The following is a 26,092-nucleotide window of genomic DNA, read 5'->3' as shown; positions in this document are numbered from 1 at the left end:
GCATTTTAAAAAAAATTAGGGTTCAAATACAGAGCTAGAAGAACAATTGCTAACATGTACAGGAACCAAACAGCAACAATAACAATTGAAGAACATAAGAAAGAAGCCCTAATAAGAAAGGGAGTCCGACAAGGATGTTCCCTATATCCGTTAATTTTTAATATTTACATGGAACTAGCAGTTAATGATGTTAAAGAACAATTTAGATTCGGAGTAACAGTACAAGGTGAAAAGATAAAGATGCTACGATTTGCTGATGATATAGTAATTCTAGCCGAGAGTAAAAAGGATTTAGAAGAAACAATGAACGGCATAGATGAAGTCCTACGCAAGAACTATCGCATGAAAATAAACAAGAAGAAAACAAAAGTAATGAAATGTAGTAGAAATAACAAAGATGGACCACTGAATGTGAAAATAGGAGGAGAAAAGATTATGGAGGTAGAAGAATTTTGTTATTTGGGAAGTAAAATTACTAAAGATGGACGAAGCAGGAGCGATATAAAATGCCGAATAGCACAAGCTAAACGAGCCTTCAGCAAGAAATATAATTTGTTTACATCAAAAATTAATTTAAATGTCAGGAAAAGATTTCTAAAAGTGTATGTTTGGAGTGTCGCTTTATATGGAAGTGAAACTTGGACAATCGGAGTATCTGAGAAGAAAGATTAGAAGCTTTTGAAATGTGGTGCTATAGGAGAATATTAAAAATCAGATGGGTGGATAAAGTGACAAATGAAGAGGTATTGCGGCAAATAGATGAAGAAAGAAGCATTTGGAAAAATATAGTTAAAAGAAGAGACAGACTTATAGGCCACATACTAAGGCATCCTGGAATAGTCGCTTTAATATTGGAAGGACAGGTAGAAGGGATAAATTGTGTAGGCAGGCCACGTTTGGAGTATGTAAAACAAATTGTTGGGGATGTAGGATGTAGAGGGTATACTGAAATGAAACGACTAGCACTAGATAGGGAATCTTGGAGAGCTGCATCAAACCAGTCAAATGACTGAAGACAAAAAAAAAAGCTATCTATACCTTAGGTAGTATACCTTATTAAGATAGATTTTATTATATATTGTCATCACTGTCTGAACAGTGAAGAATGTAATATCTCATTCAGGATTAAATAATAAAATAGTAAGATAGATTTTTTTTTTAATATCTATAAAATTGATTTGCTTATTGCACAAAACAGATATTTTATAGCTCATATTGTCTCCATTTAAATATGAAGTTTAAAGGTTATTTTATATATATATATTTTATGATATATCGTTAAAAAAACTCTCAATGAGGGCTTATTACTTCAGTAAATATAAAATTAATCCAAATATTCTTGGATTTTACAATCAAAAAGGGAGGTGCTCAACTAGCTGTTACAACAGTGCTAAATCTAAAATTTCAACATCCTACATCTAATCCTTTTTGAGTTATGTACATATTTTCATACAGATATCACATCGAAACTAGTCAAAATGGATTAAAGGATTGCAAAAATCGATATTATCGTTGAAAACTGAAAATCAACGTTTTTTTCTATCACAATACTTTCTTGACTTCAAACAAGGAAGTAATAAGAGAAATTATCTGTACCTTACCTATCTGTTAACTAGTAAAGTAACTATGAATATCATCATTCACAAGCTCTTTAACGTAGAAGTGGAAATGAGAGTTTAAATTTTCTTGGGGACTTAGAAAACAAACATATGTTTGTTGGAAGTTATATGCTTTTAAAACAACTTGGATTTACATTATTAGTTTATTATCAGAAATTTGATCATTATTATTATTATAAACAATTATGAACGGCTGTTCATAAGTTAAAGATGTTTATTATCATTTTTGGACGATATTTACTAGAAAATCACCCGAACCAAGCCAAAATACTACATCTTATATTTATTTTATAAATTTTTAACTTAATTTTTTTTTTCATTTTTGCATATATTTTCTTATTCATTTAATGAGTAAGAAAGTATGAATTTACTCATTCTTTTAAATAGAAAATATTAATTGTTTAATAAATTTTAAAAACGAAAAAACCTTTGTTAGGATGAAATGCAAAGTATTATATACCCTTCTTTATGGAACCATGTATTATATGTGCTATCTATATTGAAGTATTTGACTTTACTGAGGCAATATGATAATCTGGACGTTATTACAGTTCGATTGGGAAAATAGATAAGTAGTTTCTAGTAAGAAAATAATATAAGTGAAATGAAAACATGTTTGTATATATCATCAAAATTTATTCATGAAATTATTTTTACTAATCGATACATTTTTACTTGACTTGTTTGTTGTTAATGTTTTCTAATAATTTGATGAACCGTTCTATTAAACTGGTTAACATTTCCGTAGATTGTTAAATTAAAATTGAGTCCATAACTGCTGTTTGACTTAAAACTGATGACGGTGTAGTTGTATCCAACTCCTCCTTCCTTCAAAGACGGATATCCATTTCTACCTTCGCCTAATAAATCGATGACCTTTAAATAACTAATTGTTAAATTGTTGTAACCGTATGCCGGATATTGGAAATCATAAGTAAAACTTTCATTCCCTTTTCCAGCTGCAGCAATTCCACTATGGTATAGTAATCTAGAAAACACAAGTTAAAAATATTTAATTCTAATATGGTTTTAATTCTATTATTGTTATTGTTCATAAACAGTAATTTTTCTATAAAATATATTTCATTTTAAAAGTCATTGTTTTCTTTTTTTTTGCGTTATAGATGTCTTTCACATTTCTTATTTGTATTCAGATTGTTTTACACACACACTCACACACACACACACACACACACACACAGATTATATACATATTTATTCATGTTTGTAATTATCTATCTTTAAAATTATACAAGAAACTTAATACAACACGAAAAGTTAATTTTATGCGTCCCCATCAGTTAATATAATAAATAATGTTAGTTAAAATATTAATTTGTACAGAAACCAATAGTCTGATGCATAATAATAGTTCCTGGTGGATGATAATGACAATTAAAAGCCTGAAAAATGCCATGCTTTATACGGAATGAATCCAGGAAAGTTCATATGAAATGAAGAGACATTACAGCTCCTCCATAGAGATTGAAGGAGTAGTAGTAACTGCTTAAAAAACAATTAAAACAAACTTTTTAAATGTTAGTGGAATATTTCTGATGAATTACTTGTCTGTAATAAAAATTTTTGTTAGAAAAGTAAGTTATATACAATTTTTTTAAATTGTTTTCAAATGTTTTATTATTAGTTTAACTGATGAGACGACTCATGCGTCTAAAACGCATTTCTAATTACATCTAAAAAGAATACTTAACTTTTATTTATATTATAGGATTTAAAAATATTTCTAAATTGATAACACCTGTACTTACACATCTCCTTCGGTTAGATTTCCAATAAAAAGATCATGTGTACCATTTATGCTTCCATTTCCTCTGAGTTGGTGATGGAATTTAGGATGAAATTTATATTCACCGAATGCCAAAGGAATCATTACCGCAAATCCGATTAAAAGTATTATGTTTGCTGTCATCGCTTTGGTGAACTCCATCTGAAATAAAAATTGCAATTACACATATCATATACAATACTTAAAGTGTATTAGATTTTTTTTTTTTTTTATGGTTATCTTTTCCATTTTATTTACACAGGTATGTCCAACCGATTTTAAAACAGTTTTATTTATAATGAATTTAACAAAGTTAAACTAAACCAAAAATCAGTAAGAATTCAATCGGTTTGAGCTTCGGCTGCCATAAGAATGGAAGTCTTATGGCAGCCGAAAATAAATTTGCAGCCATATAACAGTAATTTTGTTTAAACATCAATATTATCATTTCAGTTATTTCTTAAACCTTTGTTTCTAATCAAGTAAAAGTCGCAATTATATTTTTACTTTCATCGAACAACTGGCTTCACAAATTTTATTTACAGCTAACGATTACAAAATATAATTTTTTTTTATTTATAATTTTAACTCATAGTTTATCCTTTTTTCCATTACTAATTAGAAATATCTTTAATGATCTGAACGTTTTTGTCTTTTATTGTCTCTATTGTCTTTTATCCTTTGCAAAATAATCCCATATCTAAAATTAAAAATAAAATATATATAATATTTTATTGTAAATTAAAACTATCATACATTTTTGATTGCAAGAAAATAAAGATAATTCATCTTTTAGTTCATGAGCAACGAAATGTTTAATAGAAAAAATAAAATTATGATAATTACTTTTAATTCTTAATTTAGTAGAAATTTATAAGCTACTATCACATGAAAAACAATTTATCTTACCGTAATGTCTTTTTAAGATCTGAAAAACTGTTTGGAGAAATAATTATTTCTTACTCGTTCGTTTCCCGTGGTAAAGTGAATTAAATTAATTATTGCCCGGTTTATAAATGTTTAATTTTATCTTTGGAAAAATAAAATTACGTAATTACTTAATTATATTAGATGACTGTATTATTTTACGTAAATCTCTATATTGAAATAACCAAATTCTAAGAAACAACCAACTGATGTGTGATGATCTCACATTTCATTTTAATCACACGTTGAGTACCCTACTTATCTACAATTGGATGAAAACTGTTTCTGAGAGTTTATCTTAGGCGTAAATTTGTTTTAGGTTAAAAATTAATTTACTAGGGATTTTAAAAGATAATTTCAAAAATGTAATAAAATCCCATAGTTTAATAGAAAATATAGAATTAGAAACGTCTCTTTTTTATTTTTTTTTTGTAAAATGTGTTATTACGCTTTAATTCCATTGCCTGAGATATAACACGATTATACTAAGTGTTCGCATGGGCCTACTAAACTGCTTACGAAACATTAATAAAAAGTACTTTCAGTAATTTATCAACAAAAGAAATGTTTGTAAATTTTTACGGTTAATTAAAATTAACAATGAACAGTCCTAAGAAACGAATTAGAAAATAACTTATTCACAGTTACACATTCTATATTTTTACGTCAGGTGAATTTCTGTTTAATTTATATTTCTTTCCAATTGAAAAACGATTTTAAAAATTGAAGAAGGAGGGGGAATCGGTAAACATTTTCTTAGATTGAATGTTATTGCACATTATAAGCTTTTGTTAATGAGATTTTACATTTCTTGATAAAAATTAAGAATATTTAATTATTTCTGGAGACGGAAAATTATTAGCGAATACCATTTACTCGATTAAGGTATCGATGGAAATCCAATCATTTGTAAATTTACATGAAAGTAAACGCGTGGCATACTAACTATAGTCAAAGAGGAAACTGACACAGATACTGACATTTTTTCAAATAGGTACATTTTATTCTCTTATTGTAGATCTTCAACCTCATTTCACGTGTTTATTTTTGATTAGTTAAAAAGCACATACTAATAATACTTTCATAAATAAATACTGGCATAATACTGTATTTATATTATATATATAAAGCTATAATATTTATTTACGACAATATAATTCTTATTTATAAAAGCACTCTTTCAATTCGTTTTTATGCCTAATTTTGATATTCATGCAAGTTTTATTTACGAAAATCTTCCAATGAATTTTCTTAACGTTTTGCGTAGAAATATTTTAATATTTATCTAGGGCTGAATTAGCAATTGACTGATCTCCCTTGCGGTTCTATACCACGAGGGAATTAGTATGTTTCTTATTTGACTGCCATTGGCCTTTTACTGTCTAGAACTAAGCAATAATAGTGTGGTTCTCAAACTTTTTTTAAGTAGTATTCAGGTGAATTACAGTTCAATAGCGTACCATTGAACTATCGAATATATAATGTGTCATTAGGATAGTGATATAATTGTACCTCAGAATGGTACTGCAATAAAATTTTCAATCTCTTTGACAATAATTATTTATATTACAAAAAAATTATCTTACAAGTTTTTATTTATAAAGGTTTTTAAAATAGTTTGTTACAGAAATCATTCATTTATTTCACAAAGAAATGTTACATTTCATATTTACTTACATTACTGATTATAATATTCTTGAATATTAAAAATTCAAAAGGAGGGTGATGCACCGTCCTTGAAACAAGCAAAGAAATGTCTGTTCGATTGAACCTAATTTTATGCGCAAATATGAGTCAAGATTCAATTAATTAAGAAACTGTTTTTACTCTCACCATAGCAGAGATTCCAATTTAAGAAAGATGTGTGGTAGGAAATGCAGTTAAAAATGACAATATTTTTCTGAACAGTGATGGATTGGTTATTAATTTTTAAACATAAGCCAAAATTCATATAACTTAGTAAATTCCATTTTTTCAGGAATAAAAACTAGTATGAAAGGGTTGAATTCAGAATAGTCTTCTTTAAAATATTCTTCAAACATTTCAGCGCACATTAAGGAGTGGGGTTTTACATTATGCCTAGATTATCTTTCGTTTCAGTTTTATGTATTGTCACAAAATTTTCCAAATTTGGAAAGGCAGGCTTTCATTCAAAACACTATTATTCATCATTTGACATTTTTTTATAAATGCTTTTATTTTGTCAACTGAAAATCGATTTGTTTTTCACCTTGCAAACTTCAATCTAGGTCATTGAAGGGATTAAAATTATTTGTTTAGTAAGCTAGTGTTATGATCTACAGCTTTTATTTCAATCGATGTCAATTTTTGGAGGTTCCGTTATCTATATTACAAAGAACAAATTGTTAATCGGACTCATTATTCAAAGAAAACATTCCTTTTAGTTCCTTCTCGATTTTTCTTTGTTAATTTTTCTATTTCTTTCTTCTTAATTGGAAATTAAGAATTTACCATTACCCTGGTACTCTATACTGCTCTTGTTACAATACTACATATTTCTTAACTCCGCTATTAAAAACTGAGAAACATTTTTACTATTATTTTTTTCTGAAAAAAAAATTACATTTCAACAGAATCTTATAAATGAATAAAACAGGAAAATATTTTACTTAACGTCGTTTTTACTAAACTCATTTTTTACTCCGGTTAAATGTAAATTTTCATAAACTCGACACTGTCTACAGCAAGTGGTAAATCGATGCTAATAATTTGACAAATTATATAAAAGTTTGACTTTTTATGAAAAAAATATTGTTAAGTATTAATAGACATTACGATTATTACGTTTATTACGATTATTATTATCATCACGATTAAGTATAATCAAATGTGGAATAAATTGTATGACATAAGTTATGTTTGTGAAGATTTTTAAATATTTGATTATATATATCAAACGTTTCACAATCGGTGTTTCGTGTTAGTTTTTGCGAGTCGAATAGCTTGTATTTTTAATTTTTCTATAAAAATATAATTTGCTCAAATTAAGAAAGAACGAAATGCGTGTTGAAACGCTTTTGTACTATAATATATCAATAAATGTTTGAGAACCGTTGACCCACTGTACTAATAATAATCATCAGTAAATTCTAATAATTATGAATTATAATAATTATAATTCAAAATGTTTGAATTTTTTGTGTTTTAATGATTTTATTGTATTGCTGTGTCCGGTTACCAACTTGAGAAGAGAAGGACAACGTACCAAAATTTTTGAAGGGCTGTGTTAATAGATTACTCATTTTAAAACTCTTGTCTTTGTATTTTGTTTTAATTATTTTTGAAAAAACAGACACCTTATCAAGTGACGTCATTTCTTGGTAGCGATTACTGTAATTAAAAAAAAAAAATCTTTGTTGATTATTAATCTGAGTAACTGTGTACTTATATATATATGTTACGTTTTATCCTAAACAAGTACCTTGTGACAATTTTTAAGTGTATTAAATTACTGTATATTACGTCAACATATAAATTCGTAAATTTGCTGTTTTCGTTTTTATTTTACGATACAGACTATCATATATCACTTTCAAACTGTTTGCTAAAAATAACTCGGCCCAAAATCTCGGTCGAATTTGTTAACGGTCAAAATCATATCATGAGGGTGGAAATGGGGTGGCTTTTTCGAAAAAACAAAATTTCGCTATAACCTTCTTATTAAGTAAAATATCGAATTCGTTTAAAGTTCCTACTATTCCTCAGAGAAAGGCATAAAACCTCTCTAAGTAAAGTTTTTTGATATCACCAACCTTTGGTACAGGGGGGGGGGTGGAAAATGGAGTTTTAAAGACTCCTCTAAACATTACCTAAAACTTTTGTCTGAAACTTTTTTTGATACGACCAACTCTTACGGCAAGGGATGACAAAAATATTGCTGGACTTTTATGATGGAGCTTGTTGTATGCTAAACATGTAAAATTTTTTCACATGCAACCATTGTCGTATTGAGTAAATTTCAAGTGTTTCTTAACTTTAAGATTCAATTTTTGTTATCCTCTACTTAGCACCGATGAAATCTACCTCCGCCTTCTGGCGTGCCGAAAGGGACTTTTTTGTTCGCTAGCAACGAAACCATCAATAAAAATTTAAAAACCTTTTTTATCGAAGTAGTTGCAGTTTTTTTTTATTGAAGCAAACAAGCGTTCATTCTTTGATAATACATTCAACATATTGTCACCGTGTTCGTGGTTCGACAAGGATACTGAGAGATTAACAAAGGTAAAAATGTCTTATAAATACAATTAATTGCACTAGAAATATATAAAATAAAATAAATAACTGTAATAATAACAACAATAATAATAGATGTAATAATAATAATAATAATAATAAATATACATAACATACAAGATAGTAATTCAAATAAAAAGACAAAATTGATTTTATGATAATTATATTATAAATAAGTGTCATTAAATCATCTGATTGTGATCATTACACATCATGATCAAGTACAATGAAATGCGATAAATTGTATAACTTACGTTTTTTGTGAAGATCTTTAAATATTTTATATATACCAGTAATGATAATACTTCATTAATCGATGTTTAAAATAATACTTTGTAATAAAAATATGAATTAAAAAAATTAAACAAATAATTAATTATTAAAATATATCTAAGATATAGTGATTAACTTTGATTTTCCCATAGCATATATAAATAAATGTGATTTATGTATAATATATATATTTTGTTAAACTTATTCCGCTCTAATTACGATTAATTATTTGTATCAAAGCGATACGAATAATTTAATTTGCTTACACCGCTGAAGTTACATTTGTTGACACCGCACAATCATTTGTGTTACTCATTGTTTTGCTGATCCCTTCAATAGGGAATTCAGGTACAATATAAGCTTAAATTTCACGATCGTTGGTACTGAGCTCTTCGGTCAATCTAGACTTTAATCATCCTAAGCAAAATTTTTTTTGTCTTCCAAAGTATAACACTCAAATAGAGGCACCGACCAAGAAGAAAGTCTGTGTGTGTATGCTTCTGCGTATATATATATATTTACTGAAATTAATCTTTTTAAGATTCAGTAGATTAAATGTTATTTAAATCTTTACATTTAAAAATGTTAAGTTCGTTTTAGTACGCATCAAAAACTCAAAATGTTCTGCACCGATTGAGCTCAAATTTTAGCACGATATATAACCCACATCAAAGATTGTTTTTATCTATTTTTAGGATTCGAACTCGGAACCACCGGATTAAAGTCCGAGACTTTACCACTCGCGCCACGGAGGCTGGCAAACATATTCGTTAGGAGCCGAATAAAAACACGACTTACCAATGTGGCGTTTTGTGTCAAACCAATTTTATACGGACTATAATTATTTTTAATACGCGAAACCCTTTGCAATGATTGAACATTAACTTAAACCTCTTCAAAAATTATTCCTTTTGAACTAAGCCACATTTTGATATCATTGTTTTTCTATAACACGGCTGGAATTCTTTTCGTTTAATGATAAGAAGCGTTGTCGAAGACAATAAGACAATAACCGAATTCTCTTCCAAAGGACATAATACACCGCTATACTATTTCTAAATATTTCAAATTCGTGTAATTTTTTTACGAATCGCGTTTTTATCAAAATTTCACCTTTTTCTCAATTGACCTGTGGAGTATTGTTTTCTTTGGAGACCGTAATTCATTAGTAGATTCATACTCGAGAATCACGTTGTACACTGAAGCAGCACAACTTCTACTTACGTTAGCAGTTTATTAATATCTGAAATCAACGCCGTTTGATTATTCTGTAATTTGTAAGCATTACTCTGCTTTTGTAAGCATTTAAAATGATGTGTTATTTCGCACGACTTAAGGCTTTTTCCTTCCCAGCCCACAAATCCTTATATATAAAAATGTTAAGTTCGATTGTGTACGCTTCAAAAACTCAAAATGTTCTGCACCGATTGAGCTCAATTTTAGCACAATATATAACCCGCACAAAAGATATTTTTCGCATCAGTCACATACCCGCAACCGCGAAAACAGTTTTTTTAACGGTCAGCTGTGTACCAGTGACCGCGTCATCTGCCGGAAGCGAGGGGAACAATCGCCATACTAGCTAACGACAACCGCAGTCACATGTAAAACAATATCTATTCCCAATTACATTATTTATTATCAAAAAAAAAAAACGTATCCACTTGCATCTGATTCATATTATTATACAATCTGAATAAAATATTCACTTTAATCGAGGTACTTCTGTGAGATCGTGTCGTGATTGAGCTGCGCCTTTCACCAAATCGTAAGTAGAGGTTATGTTTTATATGAGAGAAGGTCAGAAAAAATATTAATTTTTTATAATTATAATTTAACTTTTTCATTTAACTAATATTTTACTTATTTATTTAAATTCATGTATTTAGTTAATATTATTAATTTTTAGCCACTTTTCAATACTGTCTGTCCTGTGTCTCATTGTTGTCGAGCTGCAGCTATGACAACCATGAGAGATAGGTGAAAAAACTTCAAATAAATTTTTTTTGCCTTTACAAAATGAAAGTTTTTCGTCATTAAACTTTTTGTTCTTTCTGTAATGCTGTGAGAGCCATAAGAGGTTATAATCTTATCCCTTCCTTGTATTCCAGTGAAAGCCGAAATAATGCCTTGCAGAAAATCGAATTTGGGCCGCCGCACTCGCCACACAGAAGGATCAAGAAGACGGCTTTCGAATATGACTGAGGAAGAGCGGGCATCCGTACGAGAGAGGAACAGACTAAGCACCATCCAGATACGTAACGTGGAACCGGCAGAAAGACGAGCAGCCTGGTTTGAGGATGTCAGAGGACGTCAGTCGCGTTCTGCAACAACAGATTTGGTTCGTTCTCAACGGAATGAACGCGACAGGGTGAGGATAGCTGAAACACGAACCCAAAGAACAGCTGATCTGAATCTGCAATACAATCGTCTTGCGTTCCGGAACAATCCAGCTGTTGATTATAGTTCAAGCCGGCATGTTGTCGTTGGCCAGATGAGTCATGTCTGTACCTACTGCCAGGTCTGCCACCACCAGAGCCATTGAAAACTCTACTTGTTGGATCTATCGCTGAATCGAAGTATTTCCTATTGAACATTAGGAAATATAACTCTAGCTTCCAAATTACGTCATTTGGTGCGGAAATCATGACGACTCAATTCATGCCAACTTTAAAAATCAAAGGGCAAATATATCACAAAGCTGGCTCCCTGCTCCCGTTCTCAGGTAGTGACCATAAATTCCTTCAAAAGTACTTAATTGGTGATGATAGAGATAAAGTCGATGCACGTTATGCAATATATACCTCGCTAAGAAGACACATTATTTCGCAGCTACAGAAACTCTTTCACGAAAGGAACAATTAGGTGCGTTTGTTCAAACGGCAATTGATATGATGCCATCAGATACCCACAAGATTGTCATTCACGTAGACAAAAGGCCCGCTGGAGAACATGTTCGGAGATATAATGCTCCAACTATAGACGAAGTAGTCATAGTCGGAGATCAGTTCCAGAGATATTGTTCTCCATCGAAGAAACGATCAATTGATAAACGTCGCAGAAACTTTGGTGTGCCACAGCGAAGCGTGGCAGGGTACAGCTAGTTATATATATATATATATAATTATATGTGTGTGTGTGTGTGTGTGTGTGTGTGCGTGCGCGCGCCAATTTTGCACTTAAATATATATATATATATAACTTGACTGTAGTATTTAACAAGTAGTGCCCGAAAGTACTCTGATTTTGTTTGTTTCTCATAAAAGAAATTCACATCACCGGAAAGCTTTGTTAGTTTTTTCCTGGTACAGTAAAGTAAAATTTACTAGTCTTTATCTGTAAGAGATAAACACTAGGTTTTTGTAAATGAGTTTTAGAAATAAAGAATTTTTCTTTGTCATTCATAAAAATCACATTTTAAAAAATCACTTTTATTTATTATGAAGCTAGTTTTCATCTTAGGTATAACTGGACTTTCGTAAGCATACAAATGGGCCTACCGGACGGTTTACTTAAGCTTAATGAAAAAAAATTACAGCAATTTGTCAAAAGGGAAAAATCTGTAAATAGACTAGGTGAATTCAAACAAATAATTTACATGAGAAAACAAATAATTTACATCTTAAACTATGTTAGGTAAAATTTTGCCTAGATCACTTGACTGTTAATCTACTGTCGTTACTGAAATTTTTCATAAAAAATGAAGAAAAGTTGGGTCTTTTCTATTTTTTTTCTCCACTGTCGTTTTCTACACAACGTACAAGTAATTGTTCATGTTATATGGATGTAATTACAAATAATAAGCATAATCTAACAAATCTTAACCTATATGCAGAGGATTGTCATTTTTCTGAACCTTGGCTATAAGAACGGAAACGGGTCTTAATTATCGAGCTTCACGCAGAAACGCATTACAAAGTATTTAAATAGCCTGCACCTAATTAGTTAATTGTAGCTAATTAAATATTAAATTATGTTTAAAATTTTAATGAAAAAATACATAAATAATTTTTTTTTTGGGGGGATAACGGAGACTATTATGATCCTTAGCCCTAATCTCAATCTAAAACTTTCCCAGCCATATCAAATATAGCAATCATATCAAAAGACTAGTCTTATCAAAGAGATTATCCTGAAAATAGGAGTGTCATAGAATATTAAAACCCGAAAAGAACAGAAGGTGACAGGAGTGTATTAAACATACAATTGCCACTTAAAACCCTACAATCCATTTCTAAAGAAATGTCAATATTATAAAAACTGGTGTAAAAGCCCGTAATTATTTAACATTATGTTTAGACATAATATTGGGAAGCAACCGATTTACGGTTTTATTTTTAATGATATCGATCAGAAATCTTGTTGACCTTCTTGTTGAGCCGATCACCGAAGTTAGCATCCTATATTCAGGTTGCTACGGCTCCTGCAGCTTCTTTTAAGTCAATGAAGAAGACTGCAGCCAAAGTACAGATTGAAAAAATCCCAGATCAGGGATCTGTGAAAACAGAAATAATGATTTTGGAAAAGGAAGATTTAGAAAAAGCAACAATGGAGCCTCCGAAATCGCGGAAGCCTTTTGGGTGAGAGGGCAAGTATTTCGGCCGTCCCACATGTTCTAGCAGTGAGTGCATCCAGTCTCAACTGTGATGTACTTCTGATCGCGTCATTTGATGCAAGATATCCTCCACGATTTACGGTGAAGGATCTGAAGATTCCATCTACCTGGATTCAGATACTTTGGAATTCGACATTGAGACCTTCAGGATGATAGTAAAACGGAAGAAGAAAGGATAAACGGAATGGCCTAACGGATAACCTAGGCGATAATGACAGAGAATTGTTTAAGAATTTTGATCAAAGGACGATTTTAATTTCTTTTGTTTGATAGTGAATTTAGTTATACAGGATCGATAACATTTTGTAAGAAATGGTTTGAAAGCTTAAGTGTTTTAAAGTGTCAATGTTAAACGGTTTTAAGTAACAAGGACCCTTTACACCCTTCTAATACTGTGTTTCTTTTGGGGTTTTTATTACTCCCTGACAACTATATTTCTGGGTGATCTATTATGACAAGACTAGTCTACTACTATGTCGCTCGTGCTATTAACAGGGAAGTAAAAGGATTTTTCTTTTTGTTCTTGATTTAGAAAGGGGCTAATGACCACAGCAATCGATGCCCCTAAAACTTCGAAAAAAAAATTCACATATTTTCACGTATCTAGAATGATTTATTCAATTATAGATAATTAGGGTACTTTACGCGCGCTTTAAGATTTTTTTTTGTGAATGAGATCATCATATAGACAGACAACATACGAGCAAGTTGGTTATTTCTTCAAATTTTTTATTTCCGTTAAAGTACTTGTAATTTAAGTAAAATAATAGTCTTATCTAATGTAATTAAAGTAATTACGTAAATAATTTATTTTCCAAAGATAAAATTAATCATTTATAAACCGGGCATTAATAATTAAATTCACTTTACCACGGCAAACATACTACTAAGAAATAATTATTTCTCAAGACAGTTTTCCGGAACTTTTAATAGACATTAAGGTAAGAATTATAATTTTTCATATGATAGCTTAAAAATTGCTGAAGTTAAGAATTAAAAGTAATTAATATTATTTTATTAATCATTCCAGTTGTATATGAAATAAAAGTTGGTTGATTACCTTTATTTTTTCAATCAAAATGATTTATAATTTTATTTTAGCGATAAAATAATAAATTTAACAAAATAATTTTATTTGATAACATATACGAAAGTAAAAATTACCCCTTAGAGGTCTAGGGGGGTCTAGTGTTAAACTTGTCGTCAAAAATCAGCTGATTTCGAAGTTAAAGTTCTCAGGTTCAAATTCTAACAAGAGTAAGGCAAGCTTACGTGCTTTCATTTACTTTTGAACACTAGATCGTGGATACCGGTGTTCTTTGGCGGTTGGGTATCAATTAATCACACGTCTAGGGAATGGTTGGCCTGAAACTGTTCAAGACTGCACATTTAACGGTATAGTTACAATGTTGATGCGACTATTAATAAAAGTAAAAAAAAAGATTATAATAAATTTTATTATAATCTTTTTTTTAATAATAAATTTTATTATTATCTTTTTTTTACTTCAGTAAATTTTATTACTGACAATTACAACTTTACTTTGCTCTTTACACAGAAGGAAAATGATTACTGAAAAGTGTGACTAGCTGAAAAATGAAATAATAAAATGAAAGGAAAAACCTCTTTTTTCTTTCTTTTGTCTTTAGCCTCCGGAACCATCGTATGGTATTACTTCATAGGAAGAATGAGGATGATATGTATGAATAAAAATGAAATATAGTCTTGTACAGTTTCAGGTCAACCGATCATGAGACGTGTGGTTAATTGAAACCCAACCACCAAAGAACGACGGTATCGACGATCTACTATTCAAATCCGTATAAAAGTAACTGACTGCCTTTACTAGGATTTGAAACTTAGAACTCTTGACTTCGAAATCAGCTGTTTGCGCTGACGAGTTTATCACTACTAGACCAACGCGGTAGTTTAAAATAACCCTGAAACCAATTAATTAATCTAATCCAAATACGATAAAATTCAGATAAATAAATTTTATTTCTTTTTGACTGAAATTGTAGAAATCTTTTATATTTATGAAATTTTGAATTATTATTACATTTAAATAATAGTCTGGCTCCAGTAATATACATAATCATTATTATTTTTTATTTGGAAAGTTGTCTATAAACATAAGAAGAAATTTTATTAAGTGATTTTAGTAAATAAAATCTCTTCACTTGTGTGAAATTAAAAATATACTATGAAAGTATAGGACTGAAATGGTATAATACTTTAATTGCAACTAGTTATTGTTTAACCATCTGTTTTAAACCCGTAATAACATTTGCACCTCTCTCTAAAATAATATAAACAAAATCCAAATTAACCGATGTCATCTTCAAAAAAAGCAGTTTTCAATTTCCAAATACAGTCAATTTCAACACGTACATATATAAAAACACAAATGACTCAGATCAAAATAAGTCACTACAAAAAAATAATTAAAATAAATATAAATACGCAGATAAAATATTTAGATCACAAATATACCATATTATGATTCTTCAGGTAAAAACAACCATTTTACCATATTATGATATTATTCCTAAAAATAAAACAAAATACAAAACAAGAACACACGTTTCGCCTTCAATGCGAGGCTTTATCAAGATTATACATAAATATATTATATATTATAAATTAAAGTTATTTATAAATATTACAAATATTATATAAAGTAGTTTCCTTTTAAATACAAAAGGAAAAAATAGTTACAACATAACTGACGAAACATAACATAATCTCCGTAAAAGAACTATCACAACCACCAAAATGAATAGCTTGTTTTCTTTCTACAAGTCATATAAAGTTCGATAAATTTTAAATATATTCTCTAATTCCTTCTAACATCCTTAAAAGTATTGAATGAAACGCTTTTTTAATATCCAGAAAAATATTCATACAACTCTTTCTAAGATTTATCGTTGTGGCGATCGTCTCAGTTATTTCTAATATGTGGTCTTCAGTAGTCTGATTTTTTGAAATCATATAATTATCCGCTTAAATTTTATCAAAATGAACTTTCCTCTGCTGCCGCTTCACTTTAAAACCTAATGAAAGTGAGTTTTTCTTGGATTATGAATCTGTTTCATTTTGTCGTTACTTGCTGGTAATTTTTTATCTGAAATGAGTGAAATAGCATATTCGACGATCCCTCACTATATTTCGTACTGCTTATGTACTGCCATCGAACACACTAATTTAGCGTGTTCATGGCTAAATTAGTGAGCCGTGCGCTCTTAATTTATTATTTTTTTCACCTTTTTTTCACACTTATGATTTTTAATGAGGAAATACAGGTTTTATTGATATTTTTTAAAGATCACTGCTTCATTTACTTGGTAATTTTAATAATCATATTACTAAATTTATGTTCAGATGTTTATGTGAAATACTTTCGTGAAAAATACAGTTAAAAATAGATAAATAATTATTATTATAAAGAATATTATTAACTAAAGAATAAATAAATTGTAAATTAAATAAATTATGAATTATAAATAATTAAGTTATATTTTAAAAAAATAAAAAAAAGTTGTTTAAAGAATAAATAATAAATTAACAAATGTGATACAGAAAACTGGCATTAAAGCATAGAAGCAATTACTTAATTCTCATACACGATCTTAGAAACAGTAATAATAAAATACTTTTTAGATAAAGAAGTTTGTTGGAAAAGCAAATAAAGAGGTAAATAGAAAAATGCTAAAAAGGCAAAAGTGGCTAAAATTAGGTTTTGTAACATAAAGTTATTATTTTTACTTATATTCATCAAGAAAATAAAAATGAAATCGAAGACCAGCTTGATCGACATCGGAATCGGTAACTCTTGAAGTAGTAGATGTACTTCTATCTTCTTCAGTCTTTACTGAAAAAAAAAGTATTTCTAGTGAAATATTTTATTCAGTTATTTTTTTGGGTTTCTACGGATGTCGGGGGATGTATATTTTGTGAGTCAGAGGGTTTTCAAAAAAATGTATTTCATGAGTTCCTCAATAATATTTAATACGTTCTGCAGTAATATTTTTGAATCTGTATTTTTAAAAAAATAAACTGATAAAGGATTTTTATGACTGAAATCAAACGAATAAAATAAATATTAAAAGAAAACAGAATATTACGTAAATCTGTTTTTTTGAATAATAGATAAATACGAAGCACGGCTGTAAAAAAAATTTGCCCACTAGCGTGCTACACGGAGACAAAAGGTACTATCAAGTTGAGCGTGACAGCACGTGGTAGCTAAAATAACCCCTCTATTTGAAATCCGTTTATCGGTTTGTTTTCAGTAGCAATTAAAATGTAGTCGAGTAGGTACTTAAATAACACGTGTGATTTAATTTTTTTTTTTGTGAATGAGATCTTCACATAGACATAGTTGGTTGTTTCTTAGAATTTGTTTATTTCAATACAGATTTACGTAAACTAATACACTCATCTAATCAAATTAAAGTAATTACGTAATTTTATTTTTCCAAAGATAAAATTAAACATTTATAAACCGGACACTAATTAATTTAATTCACTTTACTACGGAAAACGAAAGAGTAAGAAATAATTATTTCTCCAAACAGTTTTCCAGATCTTAAAAAGACGTTACGGTAAGATAAATTATTTTTCATGTTATAGTAGCTTATAATTTTCTACTTAGTAAAGAATTAAAAGTAATTATCATTTTATTTTTTTATTAAACATTTCGTTTATCATGAACTAAAAGATGCAATCAAAAATGAATGATAGTTTTAATTTACGATAAAACAGATAATTTTTTTAAAACTATTTTGGTATGTATTACTTATACAAATGTAGAAATTATAATAGATTTTATAACCGAGAATTAAACCTTAACTTGTCCTTATGCAAAAGTCAGAAAACTAGAGATAATTGCCGGAAAAAATCTGAAAATTGAATAATAAAAAAAACAAAAATAATTTACGTGAATTAATTTTATTTCATAAAAGACTAAGAAAAATTCTGATTAATAATTTTTATTTCATCCTAATATTTAGATTCTAAGGAATGTTGTACATTTATGAAATTTCGAAAATTATATTCTGTTTAACTAATATTCTAGTTAAAAATAAATCAATAATAATACAGTCATTATTATTCTTTAACAAGGAAAATTCAGAAAACAGTTCAATATAATAAACTGTAAAATCATCTACGAACGTAATTAGTAACATTTTTAAAACATAAATCAAATATGAAACTTTTATTTAATATAAAACAAATAATTAAGATACACACAGTAAAGTATTACATAATTATCATGTAACTACGTTTCCGCCTGTTATATAGTAGGACTTTCTCTTCAGTTTTGTAAAATTTAAAAAACACTATGTAAAAGTATAAGACTTCAATTTTAACACAATTTATTGATAACTGGTTAGTATCTAACTGATTGCTAAAACCGTAATAACATTTTCAAATCTCTGTAAAATAATCTAAACAAAATCAGTACCAAAATTAATCGTTTCGTTATCTGAAAAAAGAGTAAATTTCAACTTGTAATATTCAGTTTACATAACAATTTTTAATATACATAGAATATAACTAGTATATAATATTGGAAATATATATTCCTTTTAAATACAAAAGTTCATAAGATTACTGACGAAACATTACATCAATCTCGATAAAAGAATTATCATACCTCCCAAAAATAATAGCTTGTCTTCTGCTAGTAATAAAAAGTTCAATAAATTGTAAAGATATTCTCTAATTTCACAATTTCTAACTTCCTAAAAGGTATTGTGTGAAACGCTTTTTTAATAACCAGAAAAATACAAAGGTAAAGAATAAATAAACAAAATAATATTTTTTTACAGACTAAGAAAAATTTCTGATTAATAATTATTATTTCATTTTTGAATAATAGATAAATACGAGGCTCGGCTGATAAATTTAGTCCACTAGCGTGCTACACGGAGACAAAAGGTACTATCGAGTTTAGCGTGACAGCAGATGGTAGCTAAAATACCCCCTCTATTTGAAATTGTTTTTCGGTTTATTTTCAGTAGCAGTTAAAATGTAGTCGAGTACGGCCAATTTGTCAACACAGTCAAAACAGCGCACAGGGATCAAATTTTTAACAGCAGAAAATCTAAATCCTACGAATATTTTTCATCGTTGAAAAGCGGTTTACAGTAGTGAAACTGTTGTAGGGTACTGTAAATAGGTGGGCGTTAAAATTTCGCGAATGTGAAGCTGGTAAGGTGACAATTGAGGATGCATCTTGCAGCGGACGATCAGTTCCTGTGACCGACGAGAAACATCGAAAGTGGAGGACGATTTGCTTCAAAGTGACCGGTGAATCACCCAGCAACGCATCGCTATTCAGTTAGGCATATCTAAAGAACGAGTTGGTCATATTATAGAGGAATTGGGTTACCGTAAAATCTGTGCGCGATGGGTACCGTGCAAACTCTCTGATGGCTCTCCCCCGCAGGATGACATGACATGAAACGACTGATGACCACCGACGATGAGATGAAAGAAGGTGTGGCCGCTTTGTTCCGAGAAAGCCCACAGAATTTTTCAGTGACAAAACCTTGTCACACGTTGGGAAAATAGTACATGGGGATTATAGCGAAAAATAAATACTGCATTTTGCAGCTAAGGTATTGTACTTTTATTCATTTTTTATTTCATTCCAGTATTTGTTTTTCATTACCATGCTACGCATATATAAGAAAAATTTATTAGCCGAACCTCGTGCAAAATTGGTGCACTGAATTAGTACACAACCAATAATAGTACACTAAATGTAAATTTTGTATTTTATTTACCGTCGAAAATATATGATAGATACGTTCACGCCTTTCATGAAAAAATAGCGCTAAATACAGATGCTCCAAGCTAAATTTTTAGAAATTTATCCGGGATGTAACATTTTTTTCTGATGAATTATTTTAAACTTTATTACGAGTGTTTAAAATAAGTGATATTTTTTAAAATTATTTTATCGAATTCTAATTCAAAAATTAAATTAAAGAAAGAAACATATACACCACAGCAAAGAATTAAAAAAAAAATATATTCAAAAGAAAGATATTATATTAATAGAATTGTCAAACTGACAAAACTAGTGGAAAGAAGTGAGTCTCGCAGTTAACTGCAACATACTTACTTATAAAAAATGGAGAAAATTAAAGGGATTTGTTTTAAAAAATGTCAATAACACTACGATGGCGGCACACAACTACACTTAATGCGTCGTATATGTTGAGATAAACGCTCTTATTTGTTAAGAAAATTTACCAGTCTTATTTTTTTACCAAACGTTAACGTAGAATATGAGCTATACGTTGATAATTGGTCACAAACCGTTAAATCGTTTTTAAAAAAAAAATGAAACTTTTTAAAAAAATTAAAAATTTAATTGAACTTGAGATTAAACAAGAACATATATTAAATACCTTGAGAAAACACAAATATTAAATAAATAAAAACCAATAGGCGTACACTAAATGTAAATTTTTTTAATTTAATTATTGTCCAGAATATATATAGATATGTTCACGCCGTATTTGAAAAAATAGCCCTAAGTTAAGATGCTCCAAGATAAATTTCTAGAAATTTATCGAATGGCCACTTACATTGTATTCTAAGTTAAACCATCATACATTATATACAGAAGTTTATCACAGGCTTATATTTTTAATTTTAGATATGGGATTATTTTGCAAAGGATAAAAGACAATAGAGACAATAAAATACAAAAACGTTCAGATCATTAAAGATATTTCTAATTAGTAATGGAAAAAAGGATAAAATTTCAGTTAAAATTTATAAACAAAAAAATAATATTTTGTAATCGTTAGCTGAAATAAAATTTGTGAAGCCAGTTGTTGGATGAAAGTAAAAATATCATTGCGACTTTTATTTGATTAGAAACAAAGGTTTAAGAATTAATTGAAATGAAAATATTGAAGTTTAAACAAAATTAATGTTACATGGCTGTAAATTTACTGTTCTCCTTAAGACTTCCATTCTTACGGCAGCAGAAGCTCAAACCGATTGAATTCTTACTGATTTTTGGTATAGTTTAACGTTGTTAAATTCATTATAAATAAAACTGTTTTAAAATCGGTTGGACATACCTGTGTAAACAAAATGGAAAAGGTATCCATATAAAAAAAAAAAGTAATACAATTTAAGTATTGTATATATGTGTAATTGCAATTTTTATTTCAGATGGAGTTCACCAAAGCGATGACAGCAAACATAATACTTTTAATCGGATTTGCGGTAATGATTCCTTTGGCATTCGGTGAATATAAATTTCATCCTAAATTCCATCACCAACTCAGCGGAAATGGAAGCATAAATGGTACACATGATCTTTTTATCGGAAATCTAACCGGTGGAGATGTGTAAGTACAGGTGTTATCAATTTAGAAATATTTTTAAATCCTATAATATAAATAATAGTTAAGCATTCTTTTTAGATACAATTAGAAATGCGTTTTAGATGCATGAGTCGTCTCATCAGTTAAACTAATAATAAAACATTTGAATACAATTTAAAAAAAATTGTATATAACTTACTTTGCTAACAAAAATTTTTATTACAGACAAGTCATTCATCAGAAATATTCCACTAACATTTAAAAAGTTTGTTTTAATTGCTTTTTTAAGCAGTTACTACTACTCCTTCAATCTCTATGGAGGAGTTGTAATGAACCTTCATATCATTTGAACTTTCCTGGATTTATTCCGTATAAGGCATGGCATTTTTCAGGCTTTTAAATTTTATTATCATCCATCAGCAACTATTATTTTGCATCGGACTGTTGGTGCCTGTATTAATAAATATTTTAATTAACAATATTTATTATATTAACTGATGGGGACGCATAAAATTAACTTTTCATGTTGTATTAAGTTTGTTGTGTAATTTTAAAGATAGATAATTACAAACATAAATAAATATGTATATAATTTGTGTGTAAGTGTGTGTGTGTATGTGTGTGTGTGTGTGTGTGTGTGTGTGTGTGTGTGTGTGAGTTTGTGTTTGTGTGTAAAACATGCTGAATCCAAATAAGAAATGTGAAAGACATCTATAACGCTATAAAAAAGAAATCAATGACTTTTTAATGAAATATATTTTATAGAAAAATTACTGTTTATGAACAATAACATTAATTATTTTTAACTTGTGTTTTCTAGATTACTATACCATAGTGGAATTGCTGCAGCTGGAAAAGGGAATGAAAGTTTTACTTATGATTTCCAATATCCGGCACACGGTTACAACAATTTAACAATTAGTTATTTAAAGGTCATCGATTTATTAGGCGAAGGTAGAAATGGATATCCGTCTTTGAAGGAAGGAGGAGTTGGATACAACTACACCGTCATCAGTTTTAAGTCAAACAGCAGTTATGGACTCAATTTTAATTTAACAATCTACGGAAATGTTAACCAGTTTAATAGAACGGTTCATCAAATTATTAGAAAACATTAACAACAAACAAGTGAAGTAAAAATGTATCGATAAATAAAAATAATTTCATGAATAAATTTTGATGATATATACAAACATGTTTTCATTTCACTTATATTATTTTCTTACTAGAAACTACTTAATCCCTTTTTCCTAGTCGAACTGTAATAACGTCCCGATTATCATATTGCCACAGTAAAGTCAAATACTTCAATATAGACAGCACATATAATACATGCTTCCTTAAAGAAGGGTATATAATACTTTGCATTTCATTCTAATAAAGGTTTTTTCGTTTTTAAAATTTATTAAACAATTAATATTTTCTATTTAAAAGAATGAGTAAATTCATACTTTTCTTACTCATAAAATGAATAAGATAATATATGCAACAATGAAAAAAAAAATTAAGTTAAAAATTTATAAAATAAATATAAGATGTAGTATTTTGGCTTGGTTCGGGTGATTTTCTAGTAAATATCGTCCAAAAATGATAATAAACATCTTTAACTTATGAACAGCCGTTCATAATTGTTTATAATAATAATAATGATCAATATTCTGATAATAAACTAATAATGTTAATCCAAGTTGTTTTAAAAGCATATAACTTCCAACAAACATATGTTTGTTTTCTAAGTTCCCCAAGAAAATTTAAACTCTCATTTCCATTTATATGAGAACGTTGTGTTCTCTGGGCACTTATACGTTAAAGAGCTTGTGAATGATGATATAGATGGAAAGGTAAACAAAGGAAAACCAATCAGTTCACTGCAAGATGGCCGCTGTCAAACACAACGACCAATCACAAAGAGCCCGTATGGACGTTGCCAATGTAAACAAAATCACAACTGATTAAGTAACAAATTTCTTTGAATTATATTTAACATCATAGCTAAACATCTGTATTTTAGTAAAAAAAAAAAACAACAAAAACACCAAAACAAAAAGAAAGCCACCAAGAAGGATGACTTACAGTAAATAAATTAAAACACCCAACTTTCATATAGCCCAGATAGACTTAGGACTATTCAAAAAAAGGTCGAAATAAACCAATACACATAAAATAATATCCCTACATACTGACCAAAACATCCTTTGTTAGGTTAAATATTCACTTTTGTCTGAATTTACAGAAGCCATTTACAACGAAGTATTGATAAATATTGAAGACAAGTGTTCACCTAATTCAAATAAAGTTCTTAGTCAATTGGGAATGCCAGCACCCACCCGAGCTGCAGAATTGATCTATCAGCTGAGGTCATTGGAAACGGACAGTTGGCAGTCGATGAGACGTCTAGACGAATATCATTTCTTGATAAATTTTGTAATTTAGAACATCGAAAGGAGAACTGATCGAAAAAGTATTTCCAAATATTCAAAATAATCATAGAAATCACGATTGGCTCAGTGAACGAGCTATCCTTGCCGCAAGTAGTTAATTATCCAAGGGAATTTTAAAAATCACTTATGTGCCAGGATTGCCACCACACATATTAAAATTGAAAATAGGTGTGCCAATTTTCCTGTTGCGGAATATTAATCAGCCAAAATTCTTTAACGGCACGCGACTTGCAGTTAAGAAATTAATGAATAACGTAGTGGAAGCAAGATTTTAACGGGGCCTTTCAAAGGTGAAGATGTCCTCATTCCTCGAATACCCATGATCCCAACCGATACACCATTTCAATTTAAAAGATTGCAATTCCCAATTCGATTGGCATTTGCAATCACAATCAATAAAGCTCAAGGTCAATCTTTAGAATTGTGTGGTTTAGATTTAGATGCGGATTGCTTCTCACATGGACATTTGCATGTGTGTCTTCCCGAGTCGGCAAACCAGATAGGCTTTATATCTACGCAGACAGTGGAAAAACAAAAAAATATTGTATATCAACAAGTATTGTAAAATTAAACTTCTATGAAACATATGCTTTGTTTTCTTTCTCATTTCTCATCCATGCAACCACAATGTGCCACAGCGAGGCGTGGCGGATACAGCTAGTTATTAATAAATTGTGATCATTTCTTTCTACATAGAACTTTATTAATAAACTAAATTGAGGATCCAGGTAATTATTTCAATTATAACACCTTAAAAAGGCATGTAAAAATGCATATAATAAAACTCATACCAAAATAAGCTGTTTTATCTGTTAAGCCACTGTTCTCTTCTTTTTTTAAAAACCTTATTTTTTAAACAATTACAGGTTTGTTAACTTATATGTGGGTAGGGGTGCGCCAGTTAACCCACCGGGTTGGTCTAGTGATGAACGCGTCTTCCCAAATCAGCTGATTTCAAAGTCGAGAGATCCAGCGTTCAAGTCCTAGTAAAGCCAGTTATTTTTACACGGATTTGAATACTAGATCGTGGATACCGGTATTCTTTGGTGGTTGGGTTTCAATTAACCACACATCTCAGGAATGGTTGAACTGAGAATGTACAAGACTACACTTCATTTACACTCATACATATCATCCTCATTCATCCTCTGAAGAATTATCTAAACGGTAGTTACCGGAGGCTAAACAGGAAAATGAAAGAAAGAAAGGGGTGCACCAGTTAACCCATTGGTTTGGTCTAGTGGTGAACACGTCTTCGAAAATAAGCTGGTTTCAAAGTCGAGAATTCCAACGTTCAAATTCTAGTAAAGGCAGTTTCTTTTATACGGATTTGAATACTAGATCGTTGATACCAGTGTTCTTTGATTGTTGGGTTTCAATTAATCACACATCTCAGAAATGGTCGATCTGAGACTGTACAAGACTACACTTTACTTGCACTCATACATACCATCCTCATTCATTCTCTGAAGTAATACCTGACGGTGATTCCCGGAGGCTAAACAGAAAAAAAAGGTGGGTGCACCACTTAAGGGGTACTACTTAATAGTGCAGAACAAAGAGACACCACTTTATGTAACTATCAAGATCTCTCTTGCTCAATAATGTCATTTTTCATATATTGTTAATGTAACAGAACCTCTGTCTATTAAAAAAATGAAGTTGCTGTGGCACAAGTAGTTGCTTTTAAACAGATTTATATTTAGAAAACAGCAATTCCTCTTCAAATGAAATTTCAACAATTGCTTTGTGACTCAAGTTCTTCTAAATGGTGCCATTATATTTAAGTTAGTTCTCAGTTTATTTTAAGAATTAATTTG

At 29.5% G+C, this 26,092-nt stretch overlaps 2 protein-coding genes across 3 annotated transcripts; one reads left to right on the top strand and one right to left on the bottom strand.

The window, feature by feature from the left end:
• Positions 1-2,234: 2,234 nt before the first annotated feature.
• Positions 2,235-4,434, bottom strand: LOC142321857 (uncharacterized). Its single transcript, XM_075360315.1, has 3 exons — positions 4,315-4,434; positions 3,389-3,567; positions 2,235-2,607 (listed from the first exon to the last, which is right to left on the bottom strand). The coding sequence occupies exons 2-3, from the start codon at positions 3,565-3,567 to the stop codon at positions 2,310-2,312; spliced, it is 477 nt and encodes a 158-aa protein (XP_075216430.1). The 5' UTR covers positions 4,315-4,434; the 3' UTR covers positions 2,235-2,309.
• Positions 4,435-14,323: 9,889 nt separating this feature from the next.
• Positions 14,324-23,024, top strand: LOC142321856 (uncharacterized). 2 transcript variants are annotated; one of them, XM_075360313.1, is made up of 3 exons: positions 14,324-14,415; positions 21,677-21,855; positions 22,652-23,024. In XM_075360313.1, the coding sequence occupies exons 2-3, from the start codon at positions 21,677-21,679 to the stop codon at positions 22,947-22,949; spliced, it is 477 nt and encodes a 158-aa protein (XP_075216428.1). In that variant the 5' UTR covers positions 14,324-14,415; the 3' UTR covers positions 22,950-23,024. The 2 variants fall into 2 exon arrangements, with proteins under 2 accessions (XP_075216428.1, XP_075216429.1); XM_075360314.1 differs by lacking the exon at positions 14,324-14,415 and adding an exon at positions 17,929-18,078.
• Positions 23,025-26,092: the final 3,068 nt, after the last annotated feature.

The sequence above is a fragment of the Lycorma delicatula genome, chromosome 3 (assembly GCF_047948215.1).
Source record: "Lycorma delicatula isolate Av1 chromosome 3, ASM4794821v1, whole genome shotgun sequence".
In the NCBI taxonomy this organism is placed as follows: Eukaryota; Metazoa; Arthropoda; class Insecta; order Hemiptera; family Fulgoridae; genus Lycorma; species Lycorma delicatula.
Note: the sequence above shows the minus strand (reverse complement) of the source record. Positions and strands in the feature narration are given on the sequence as shown.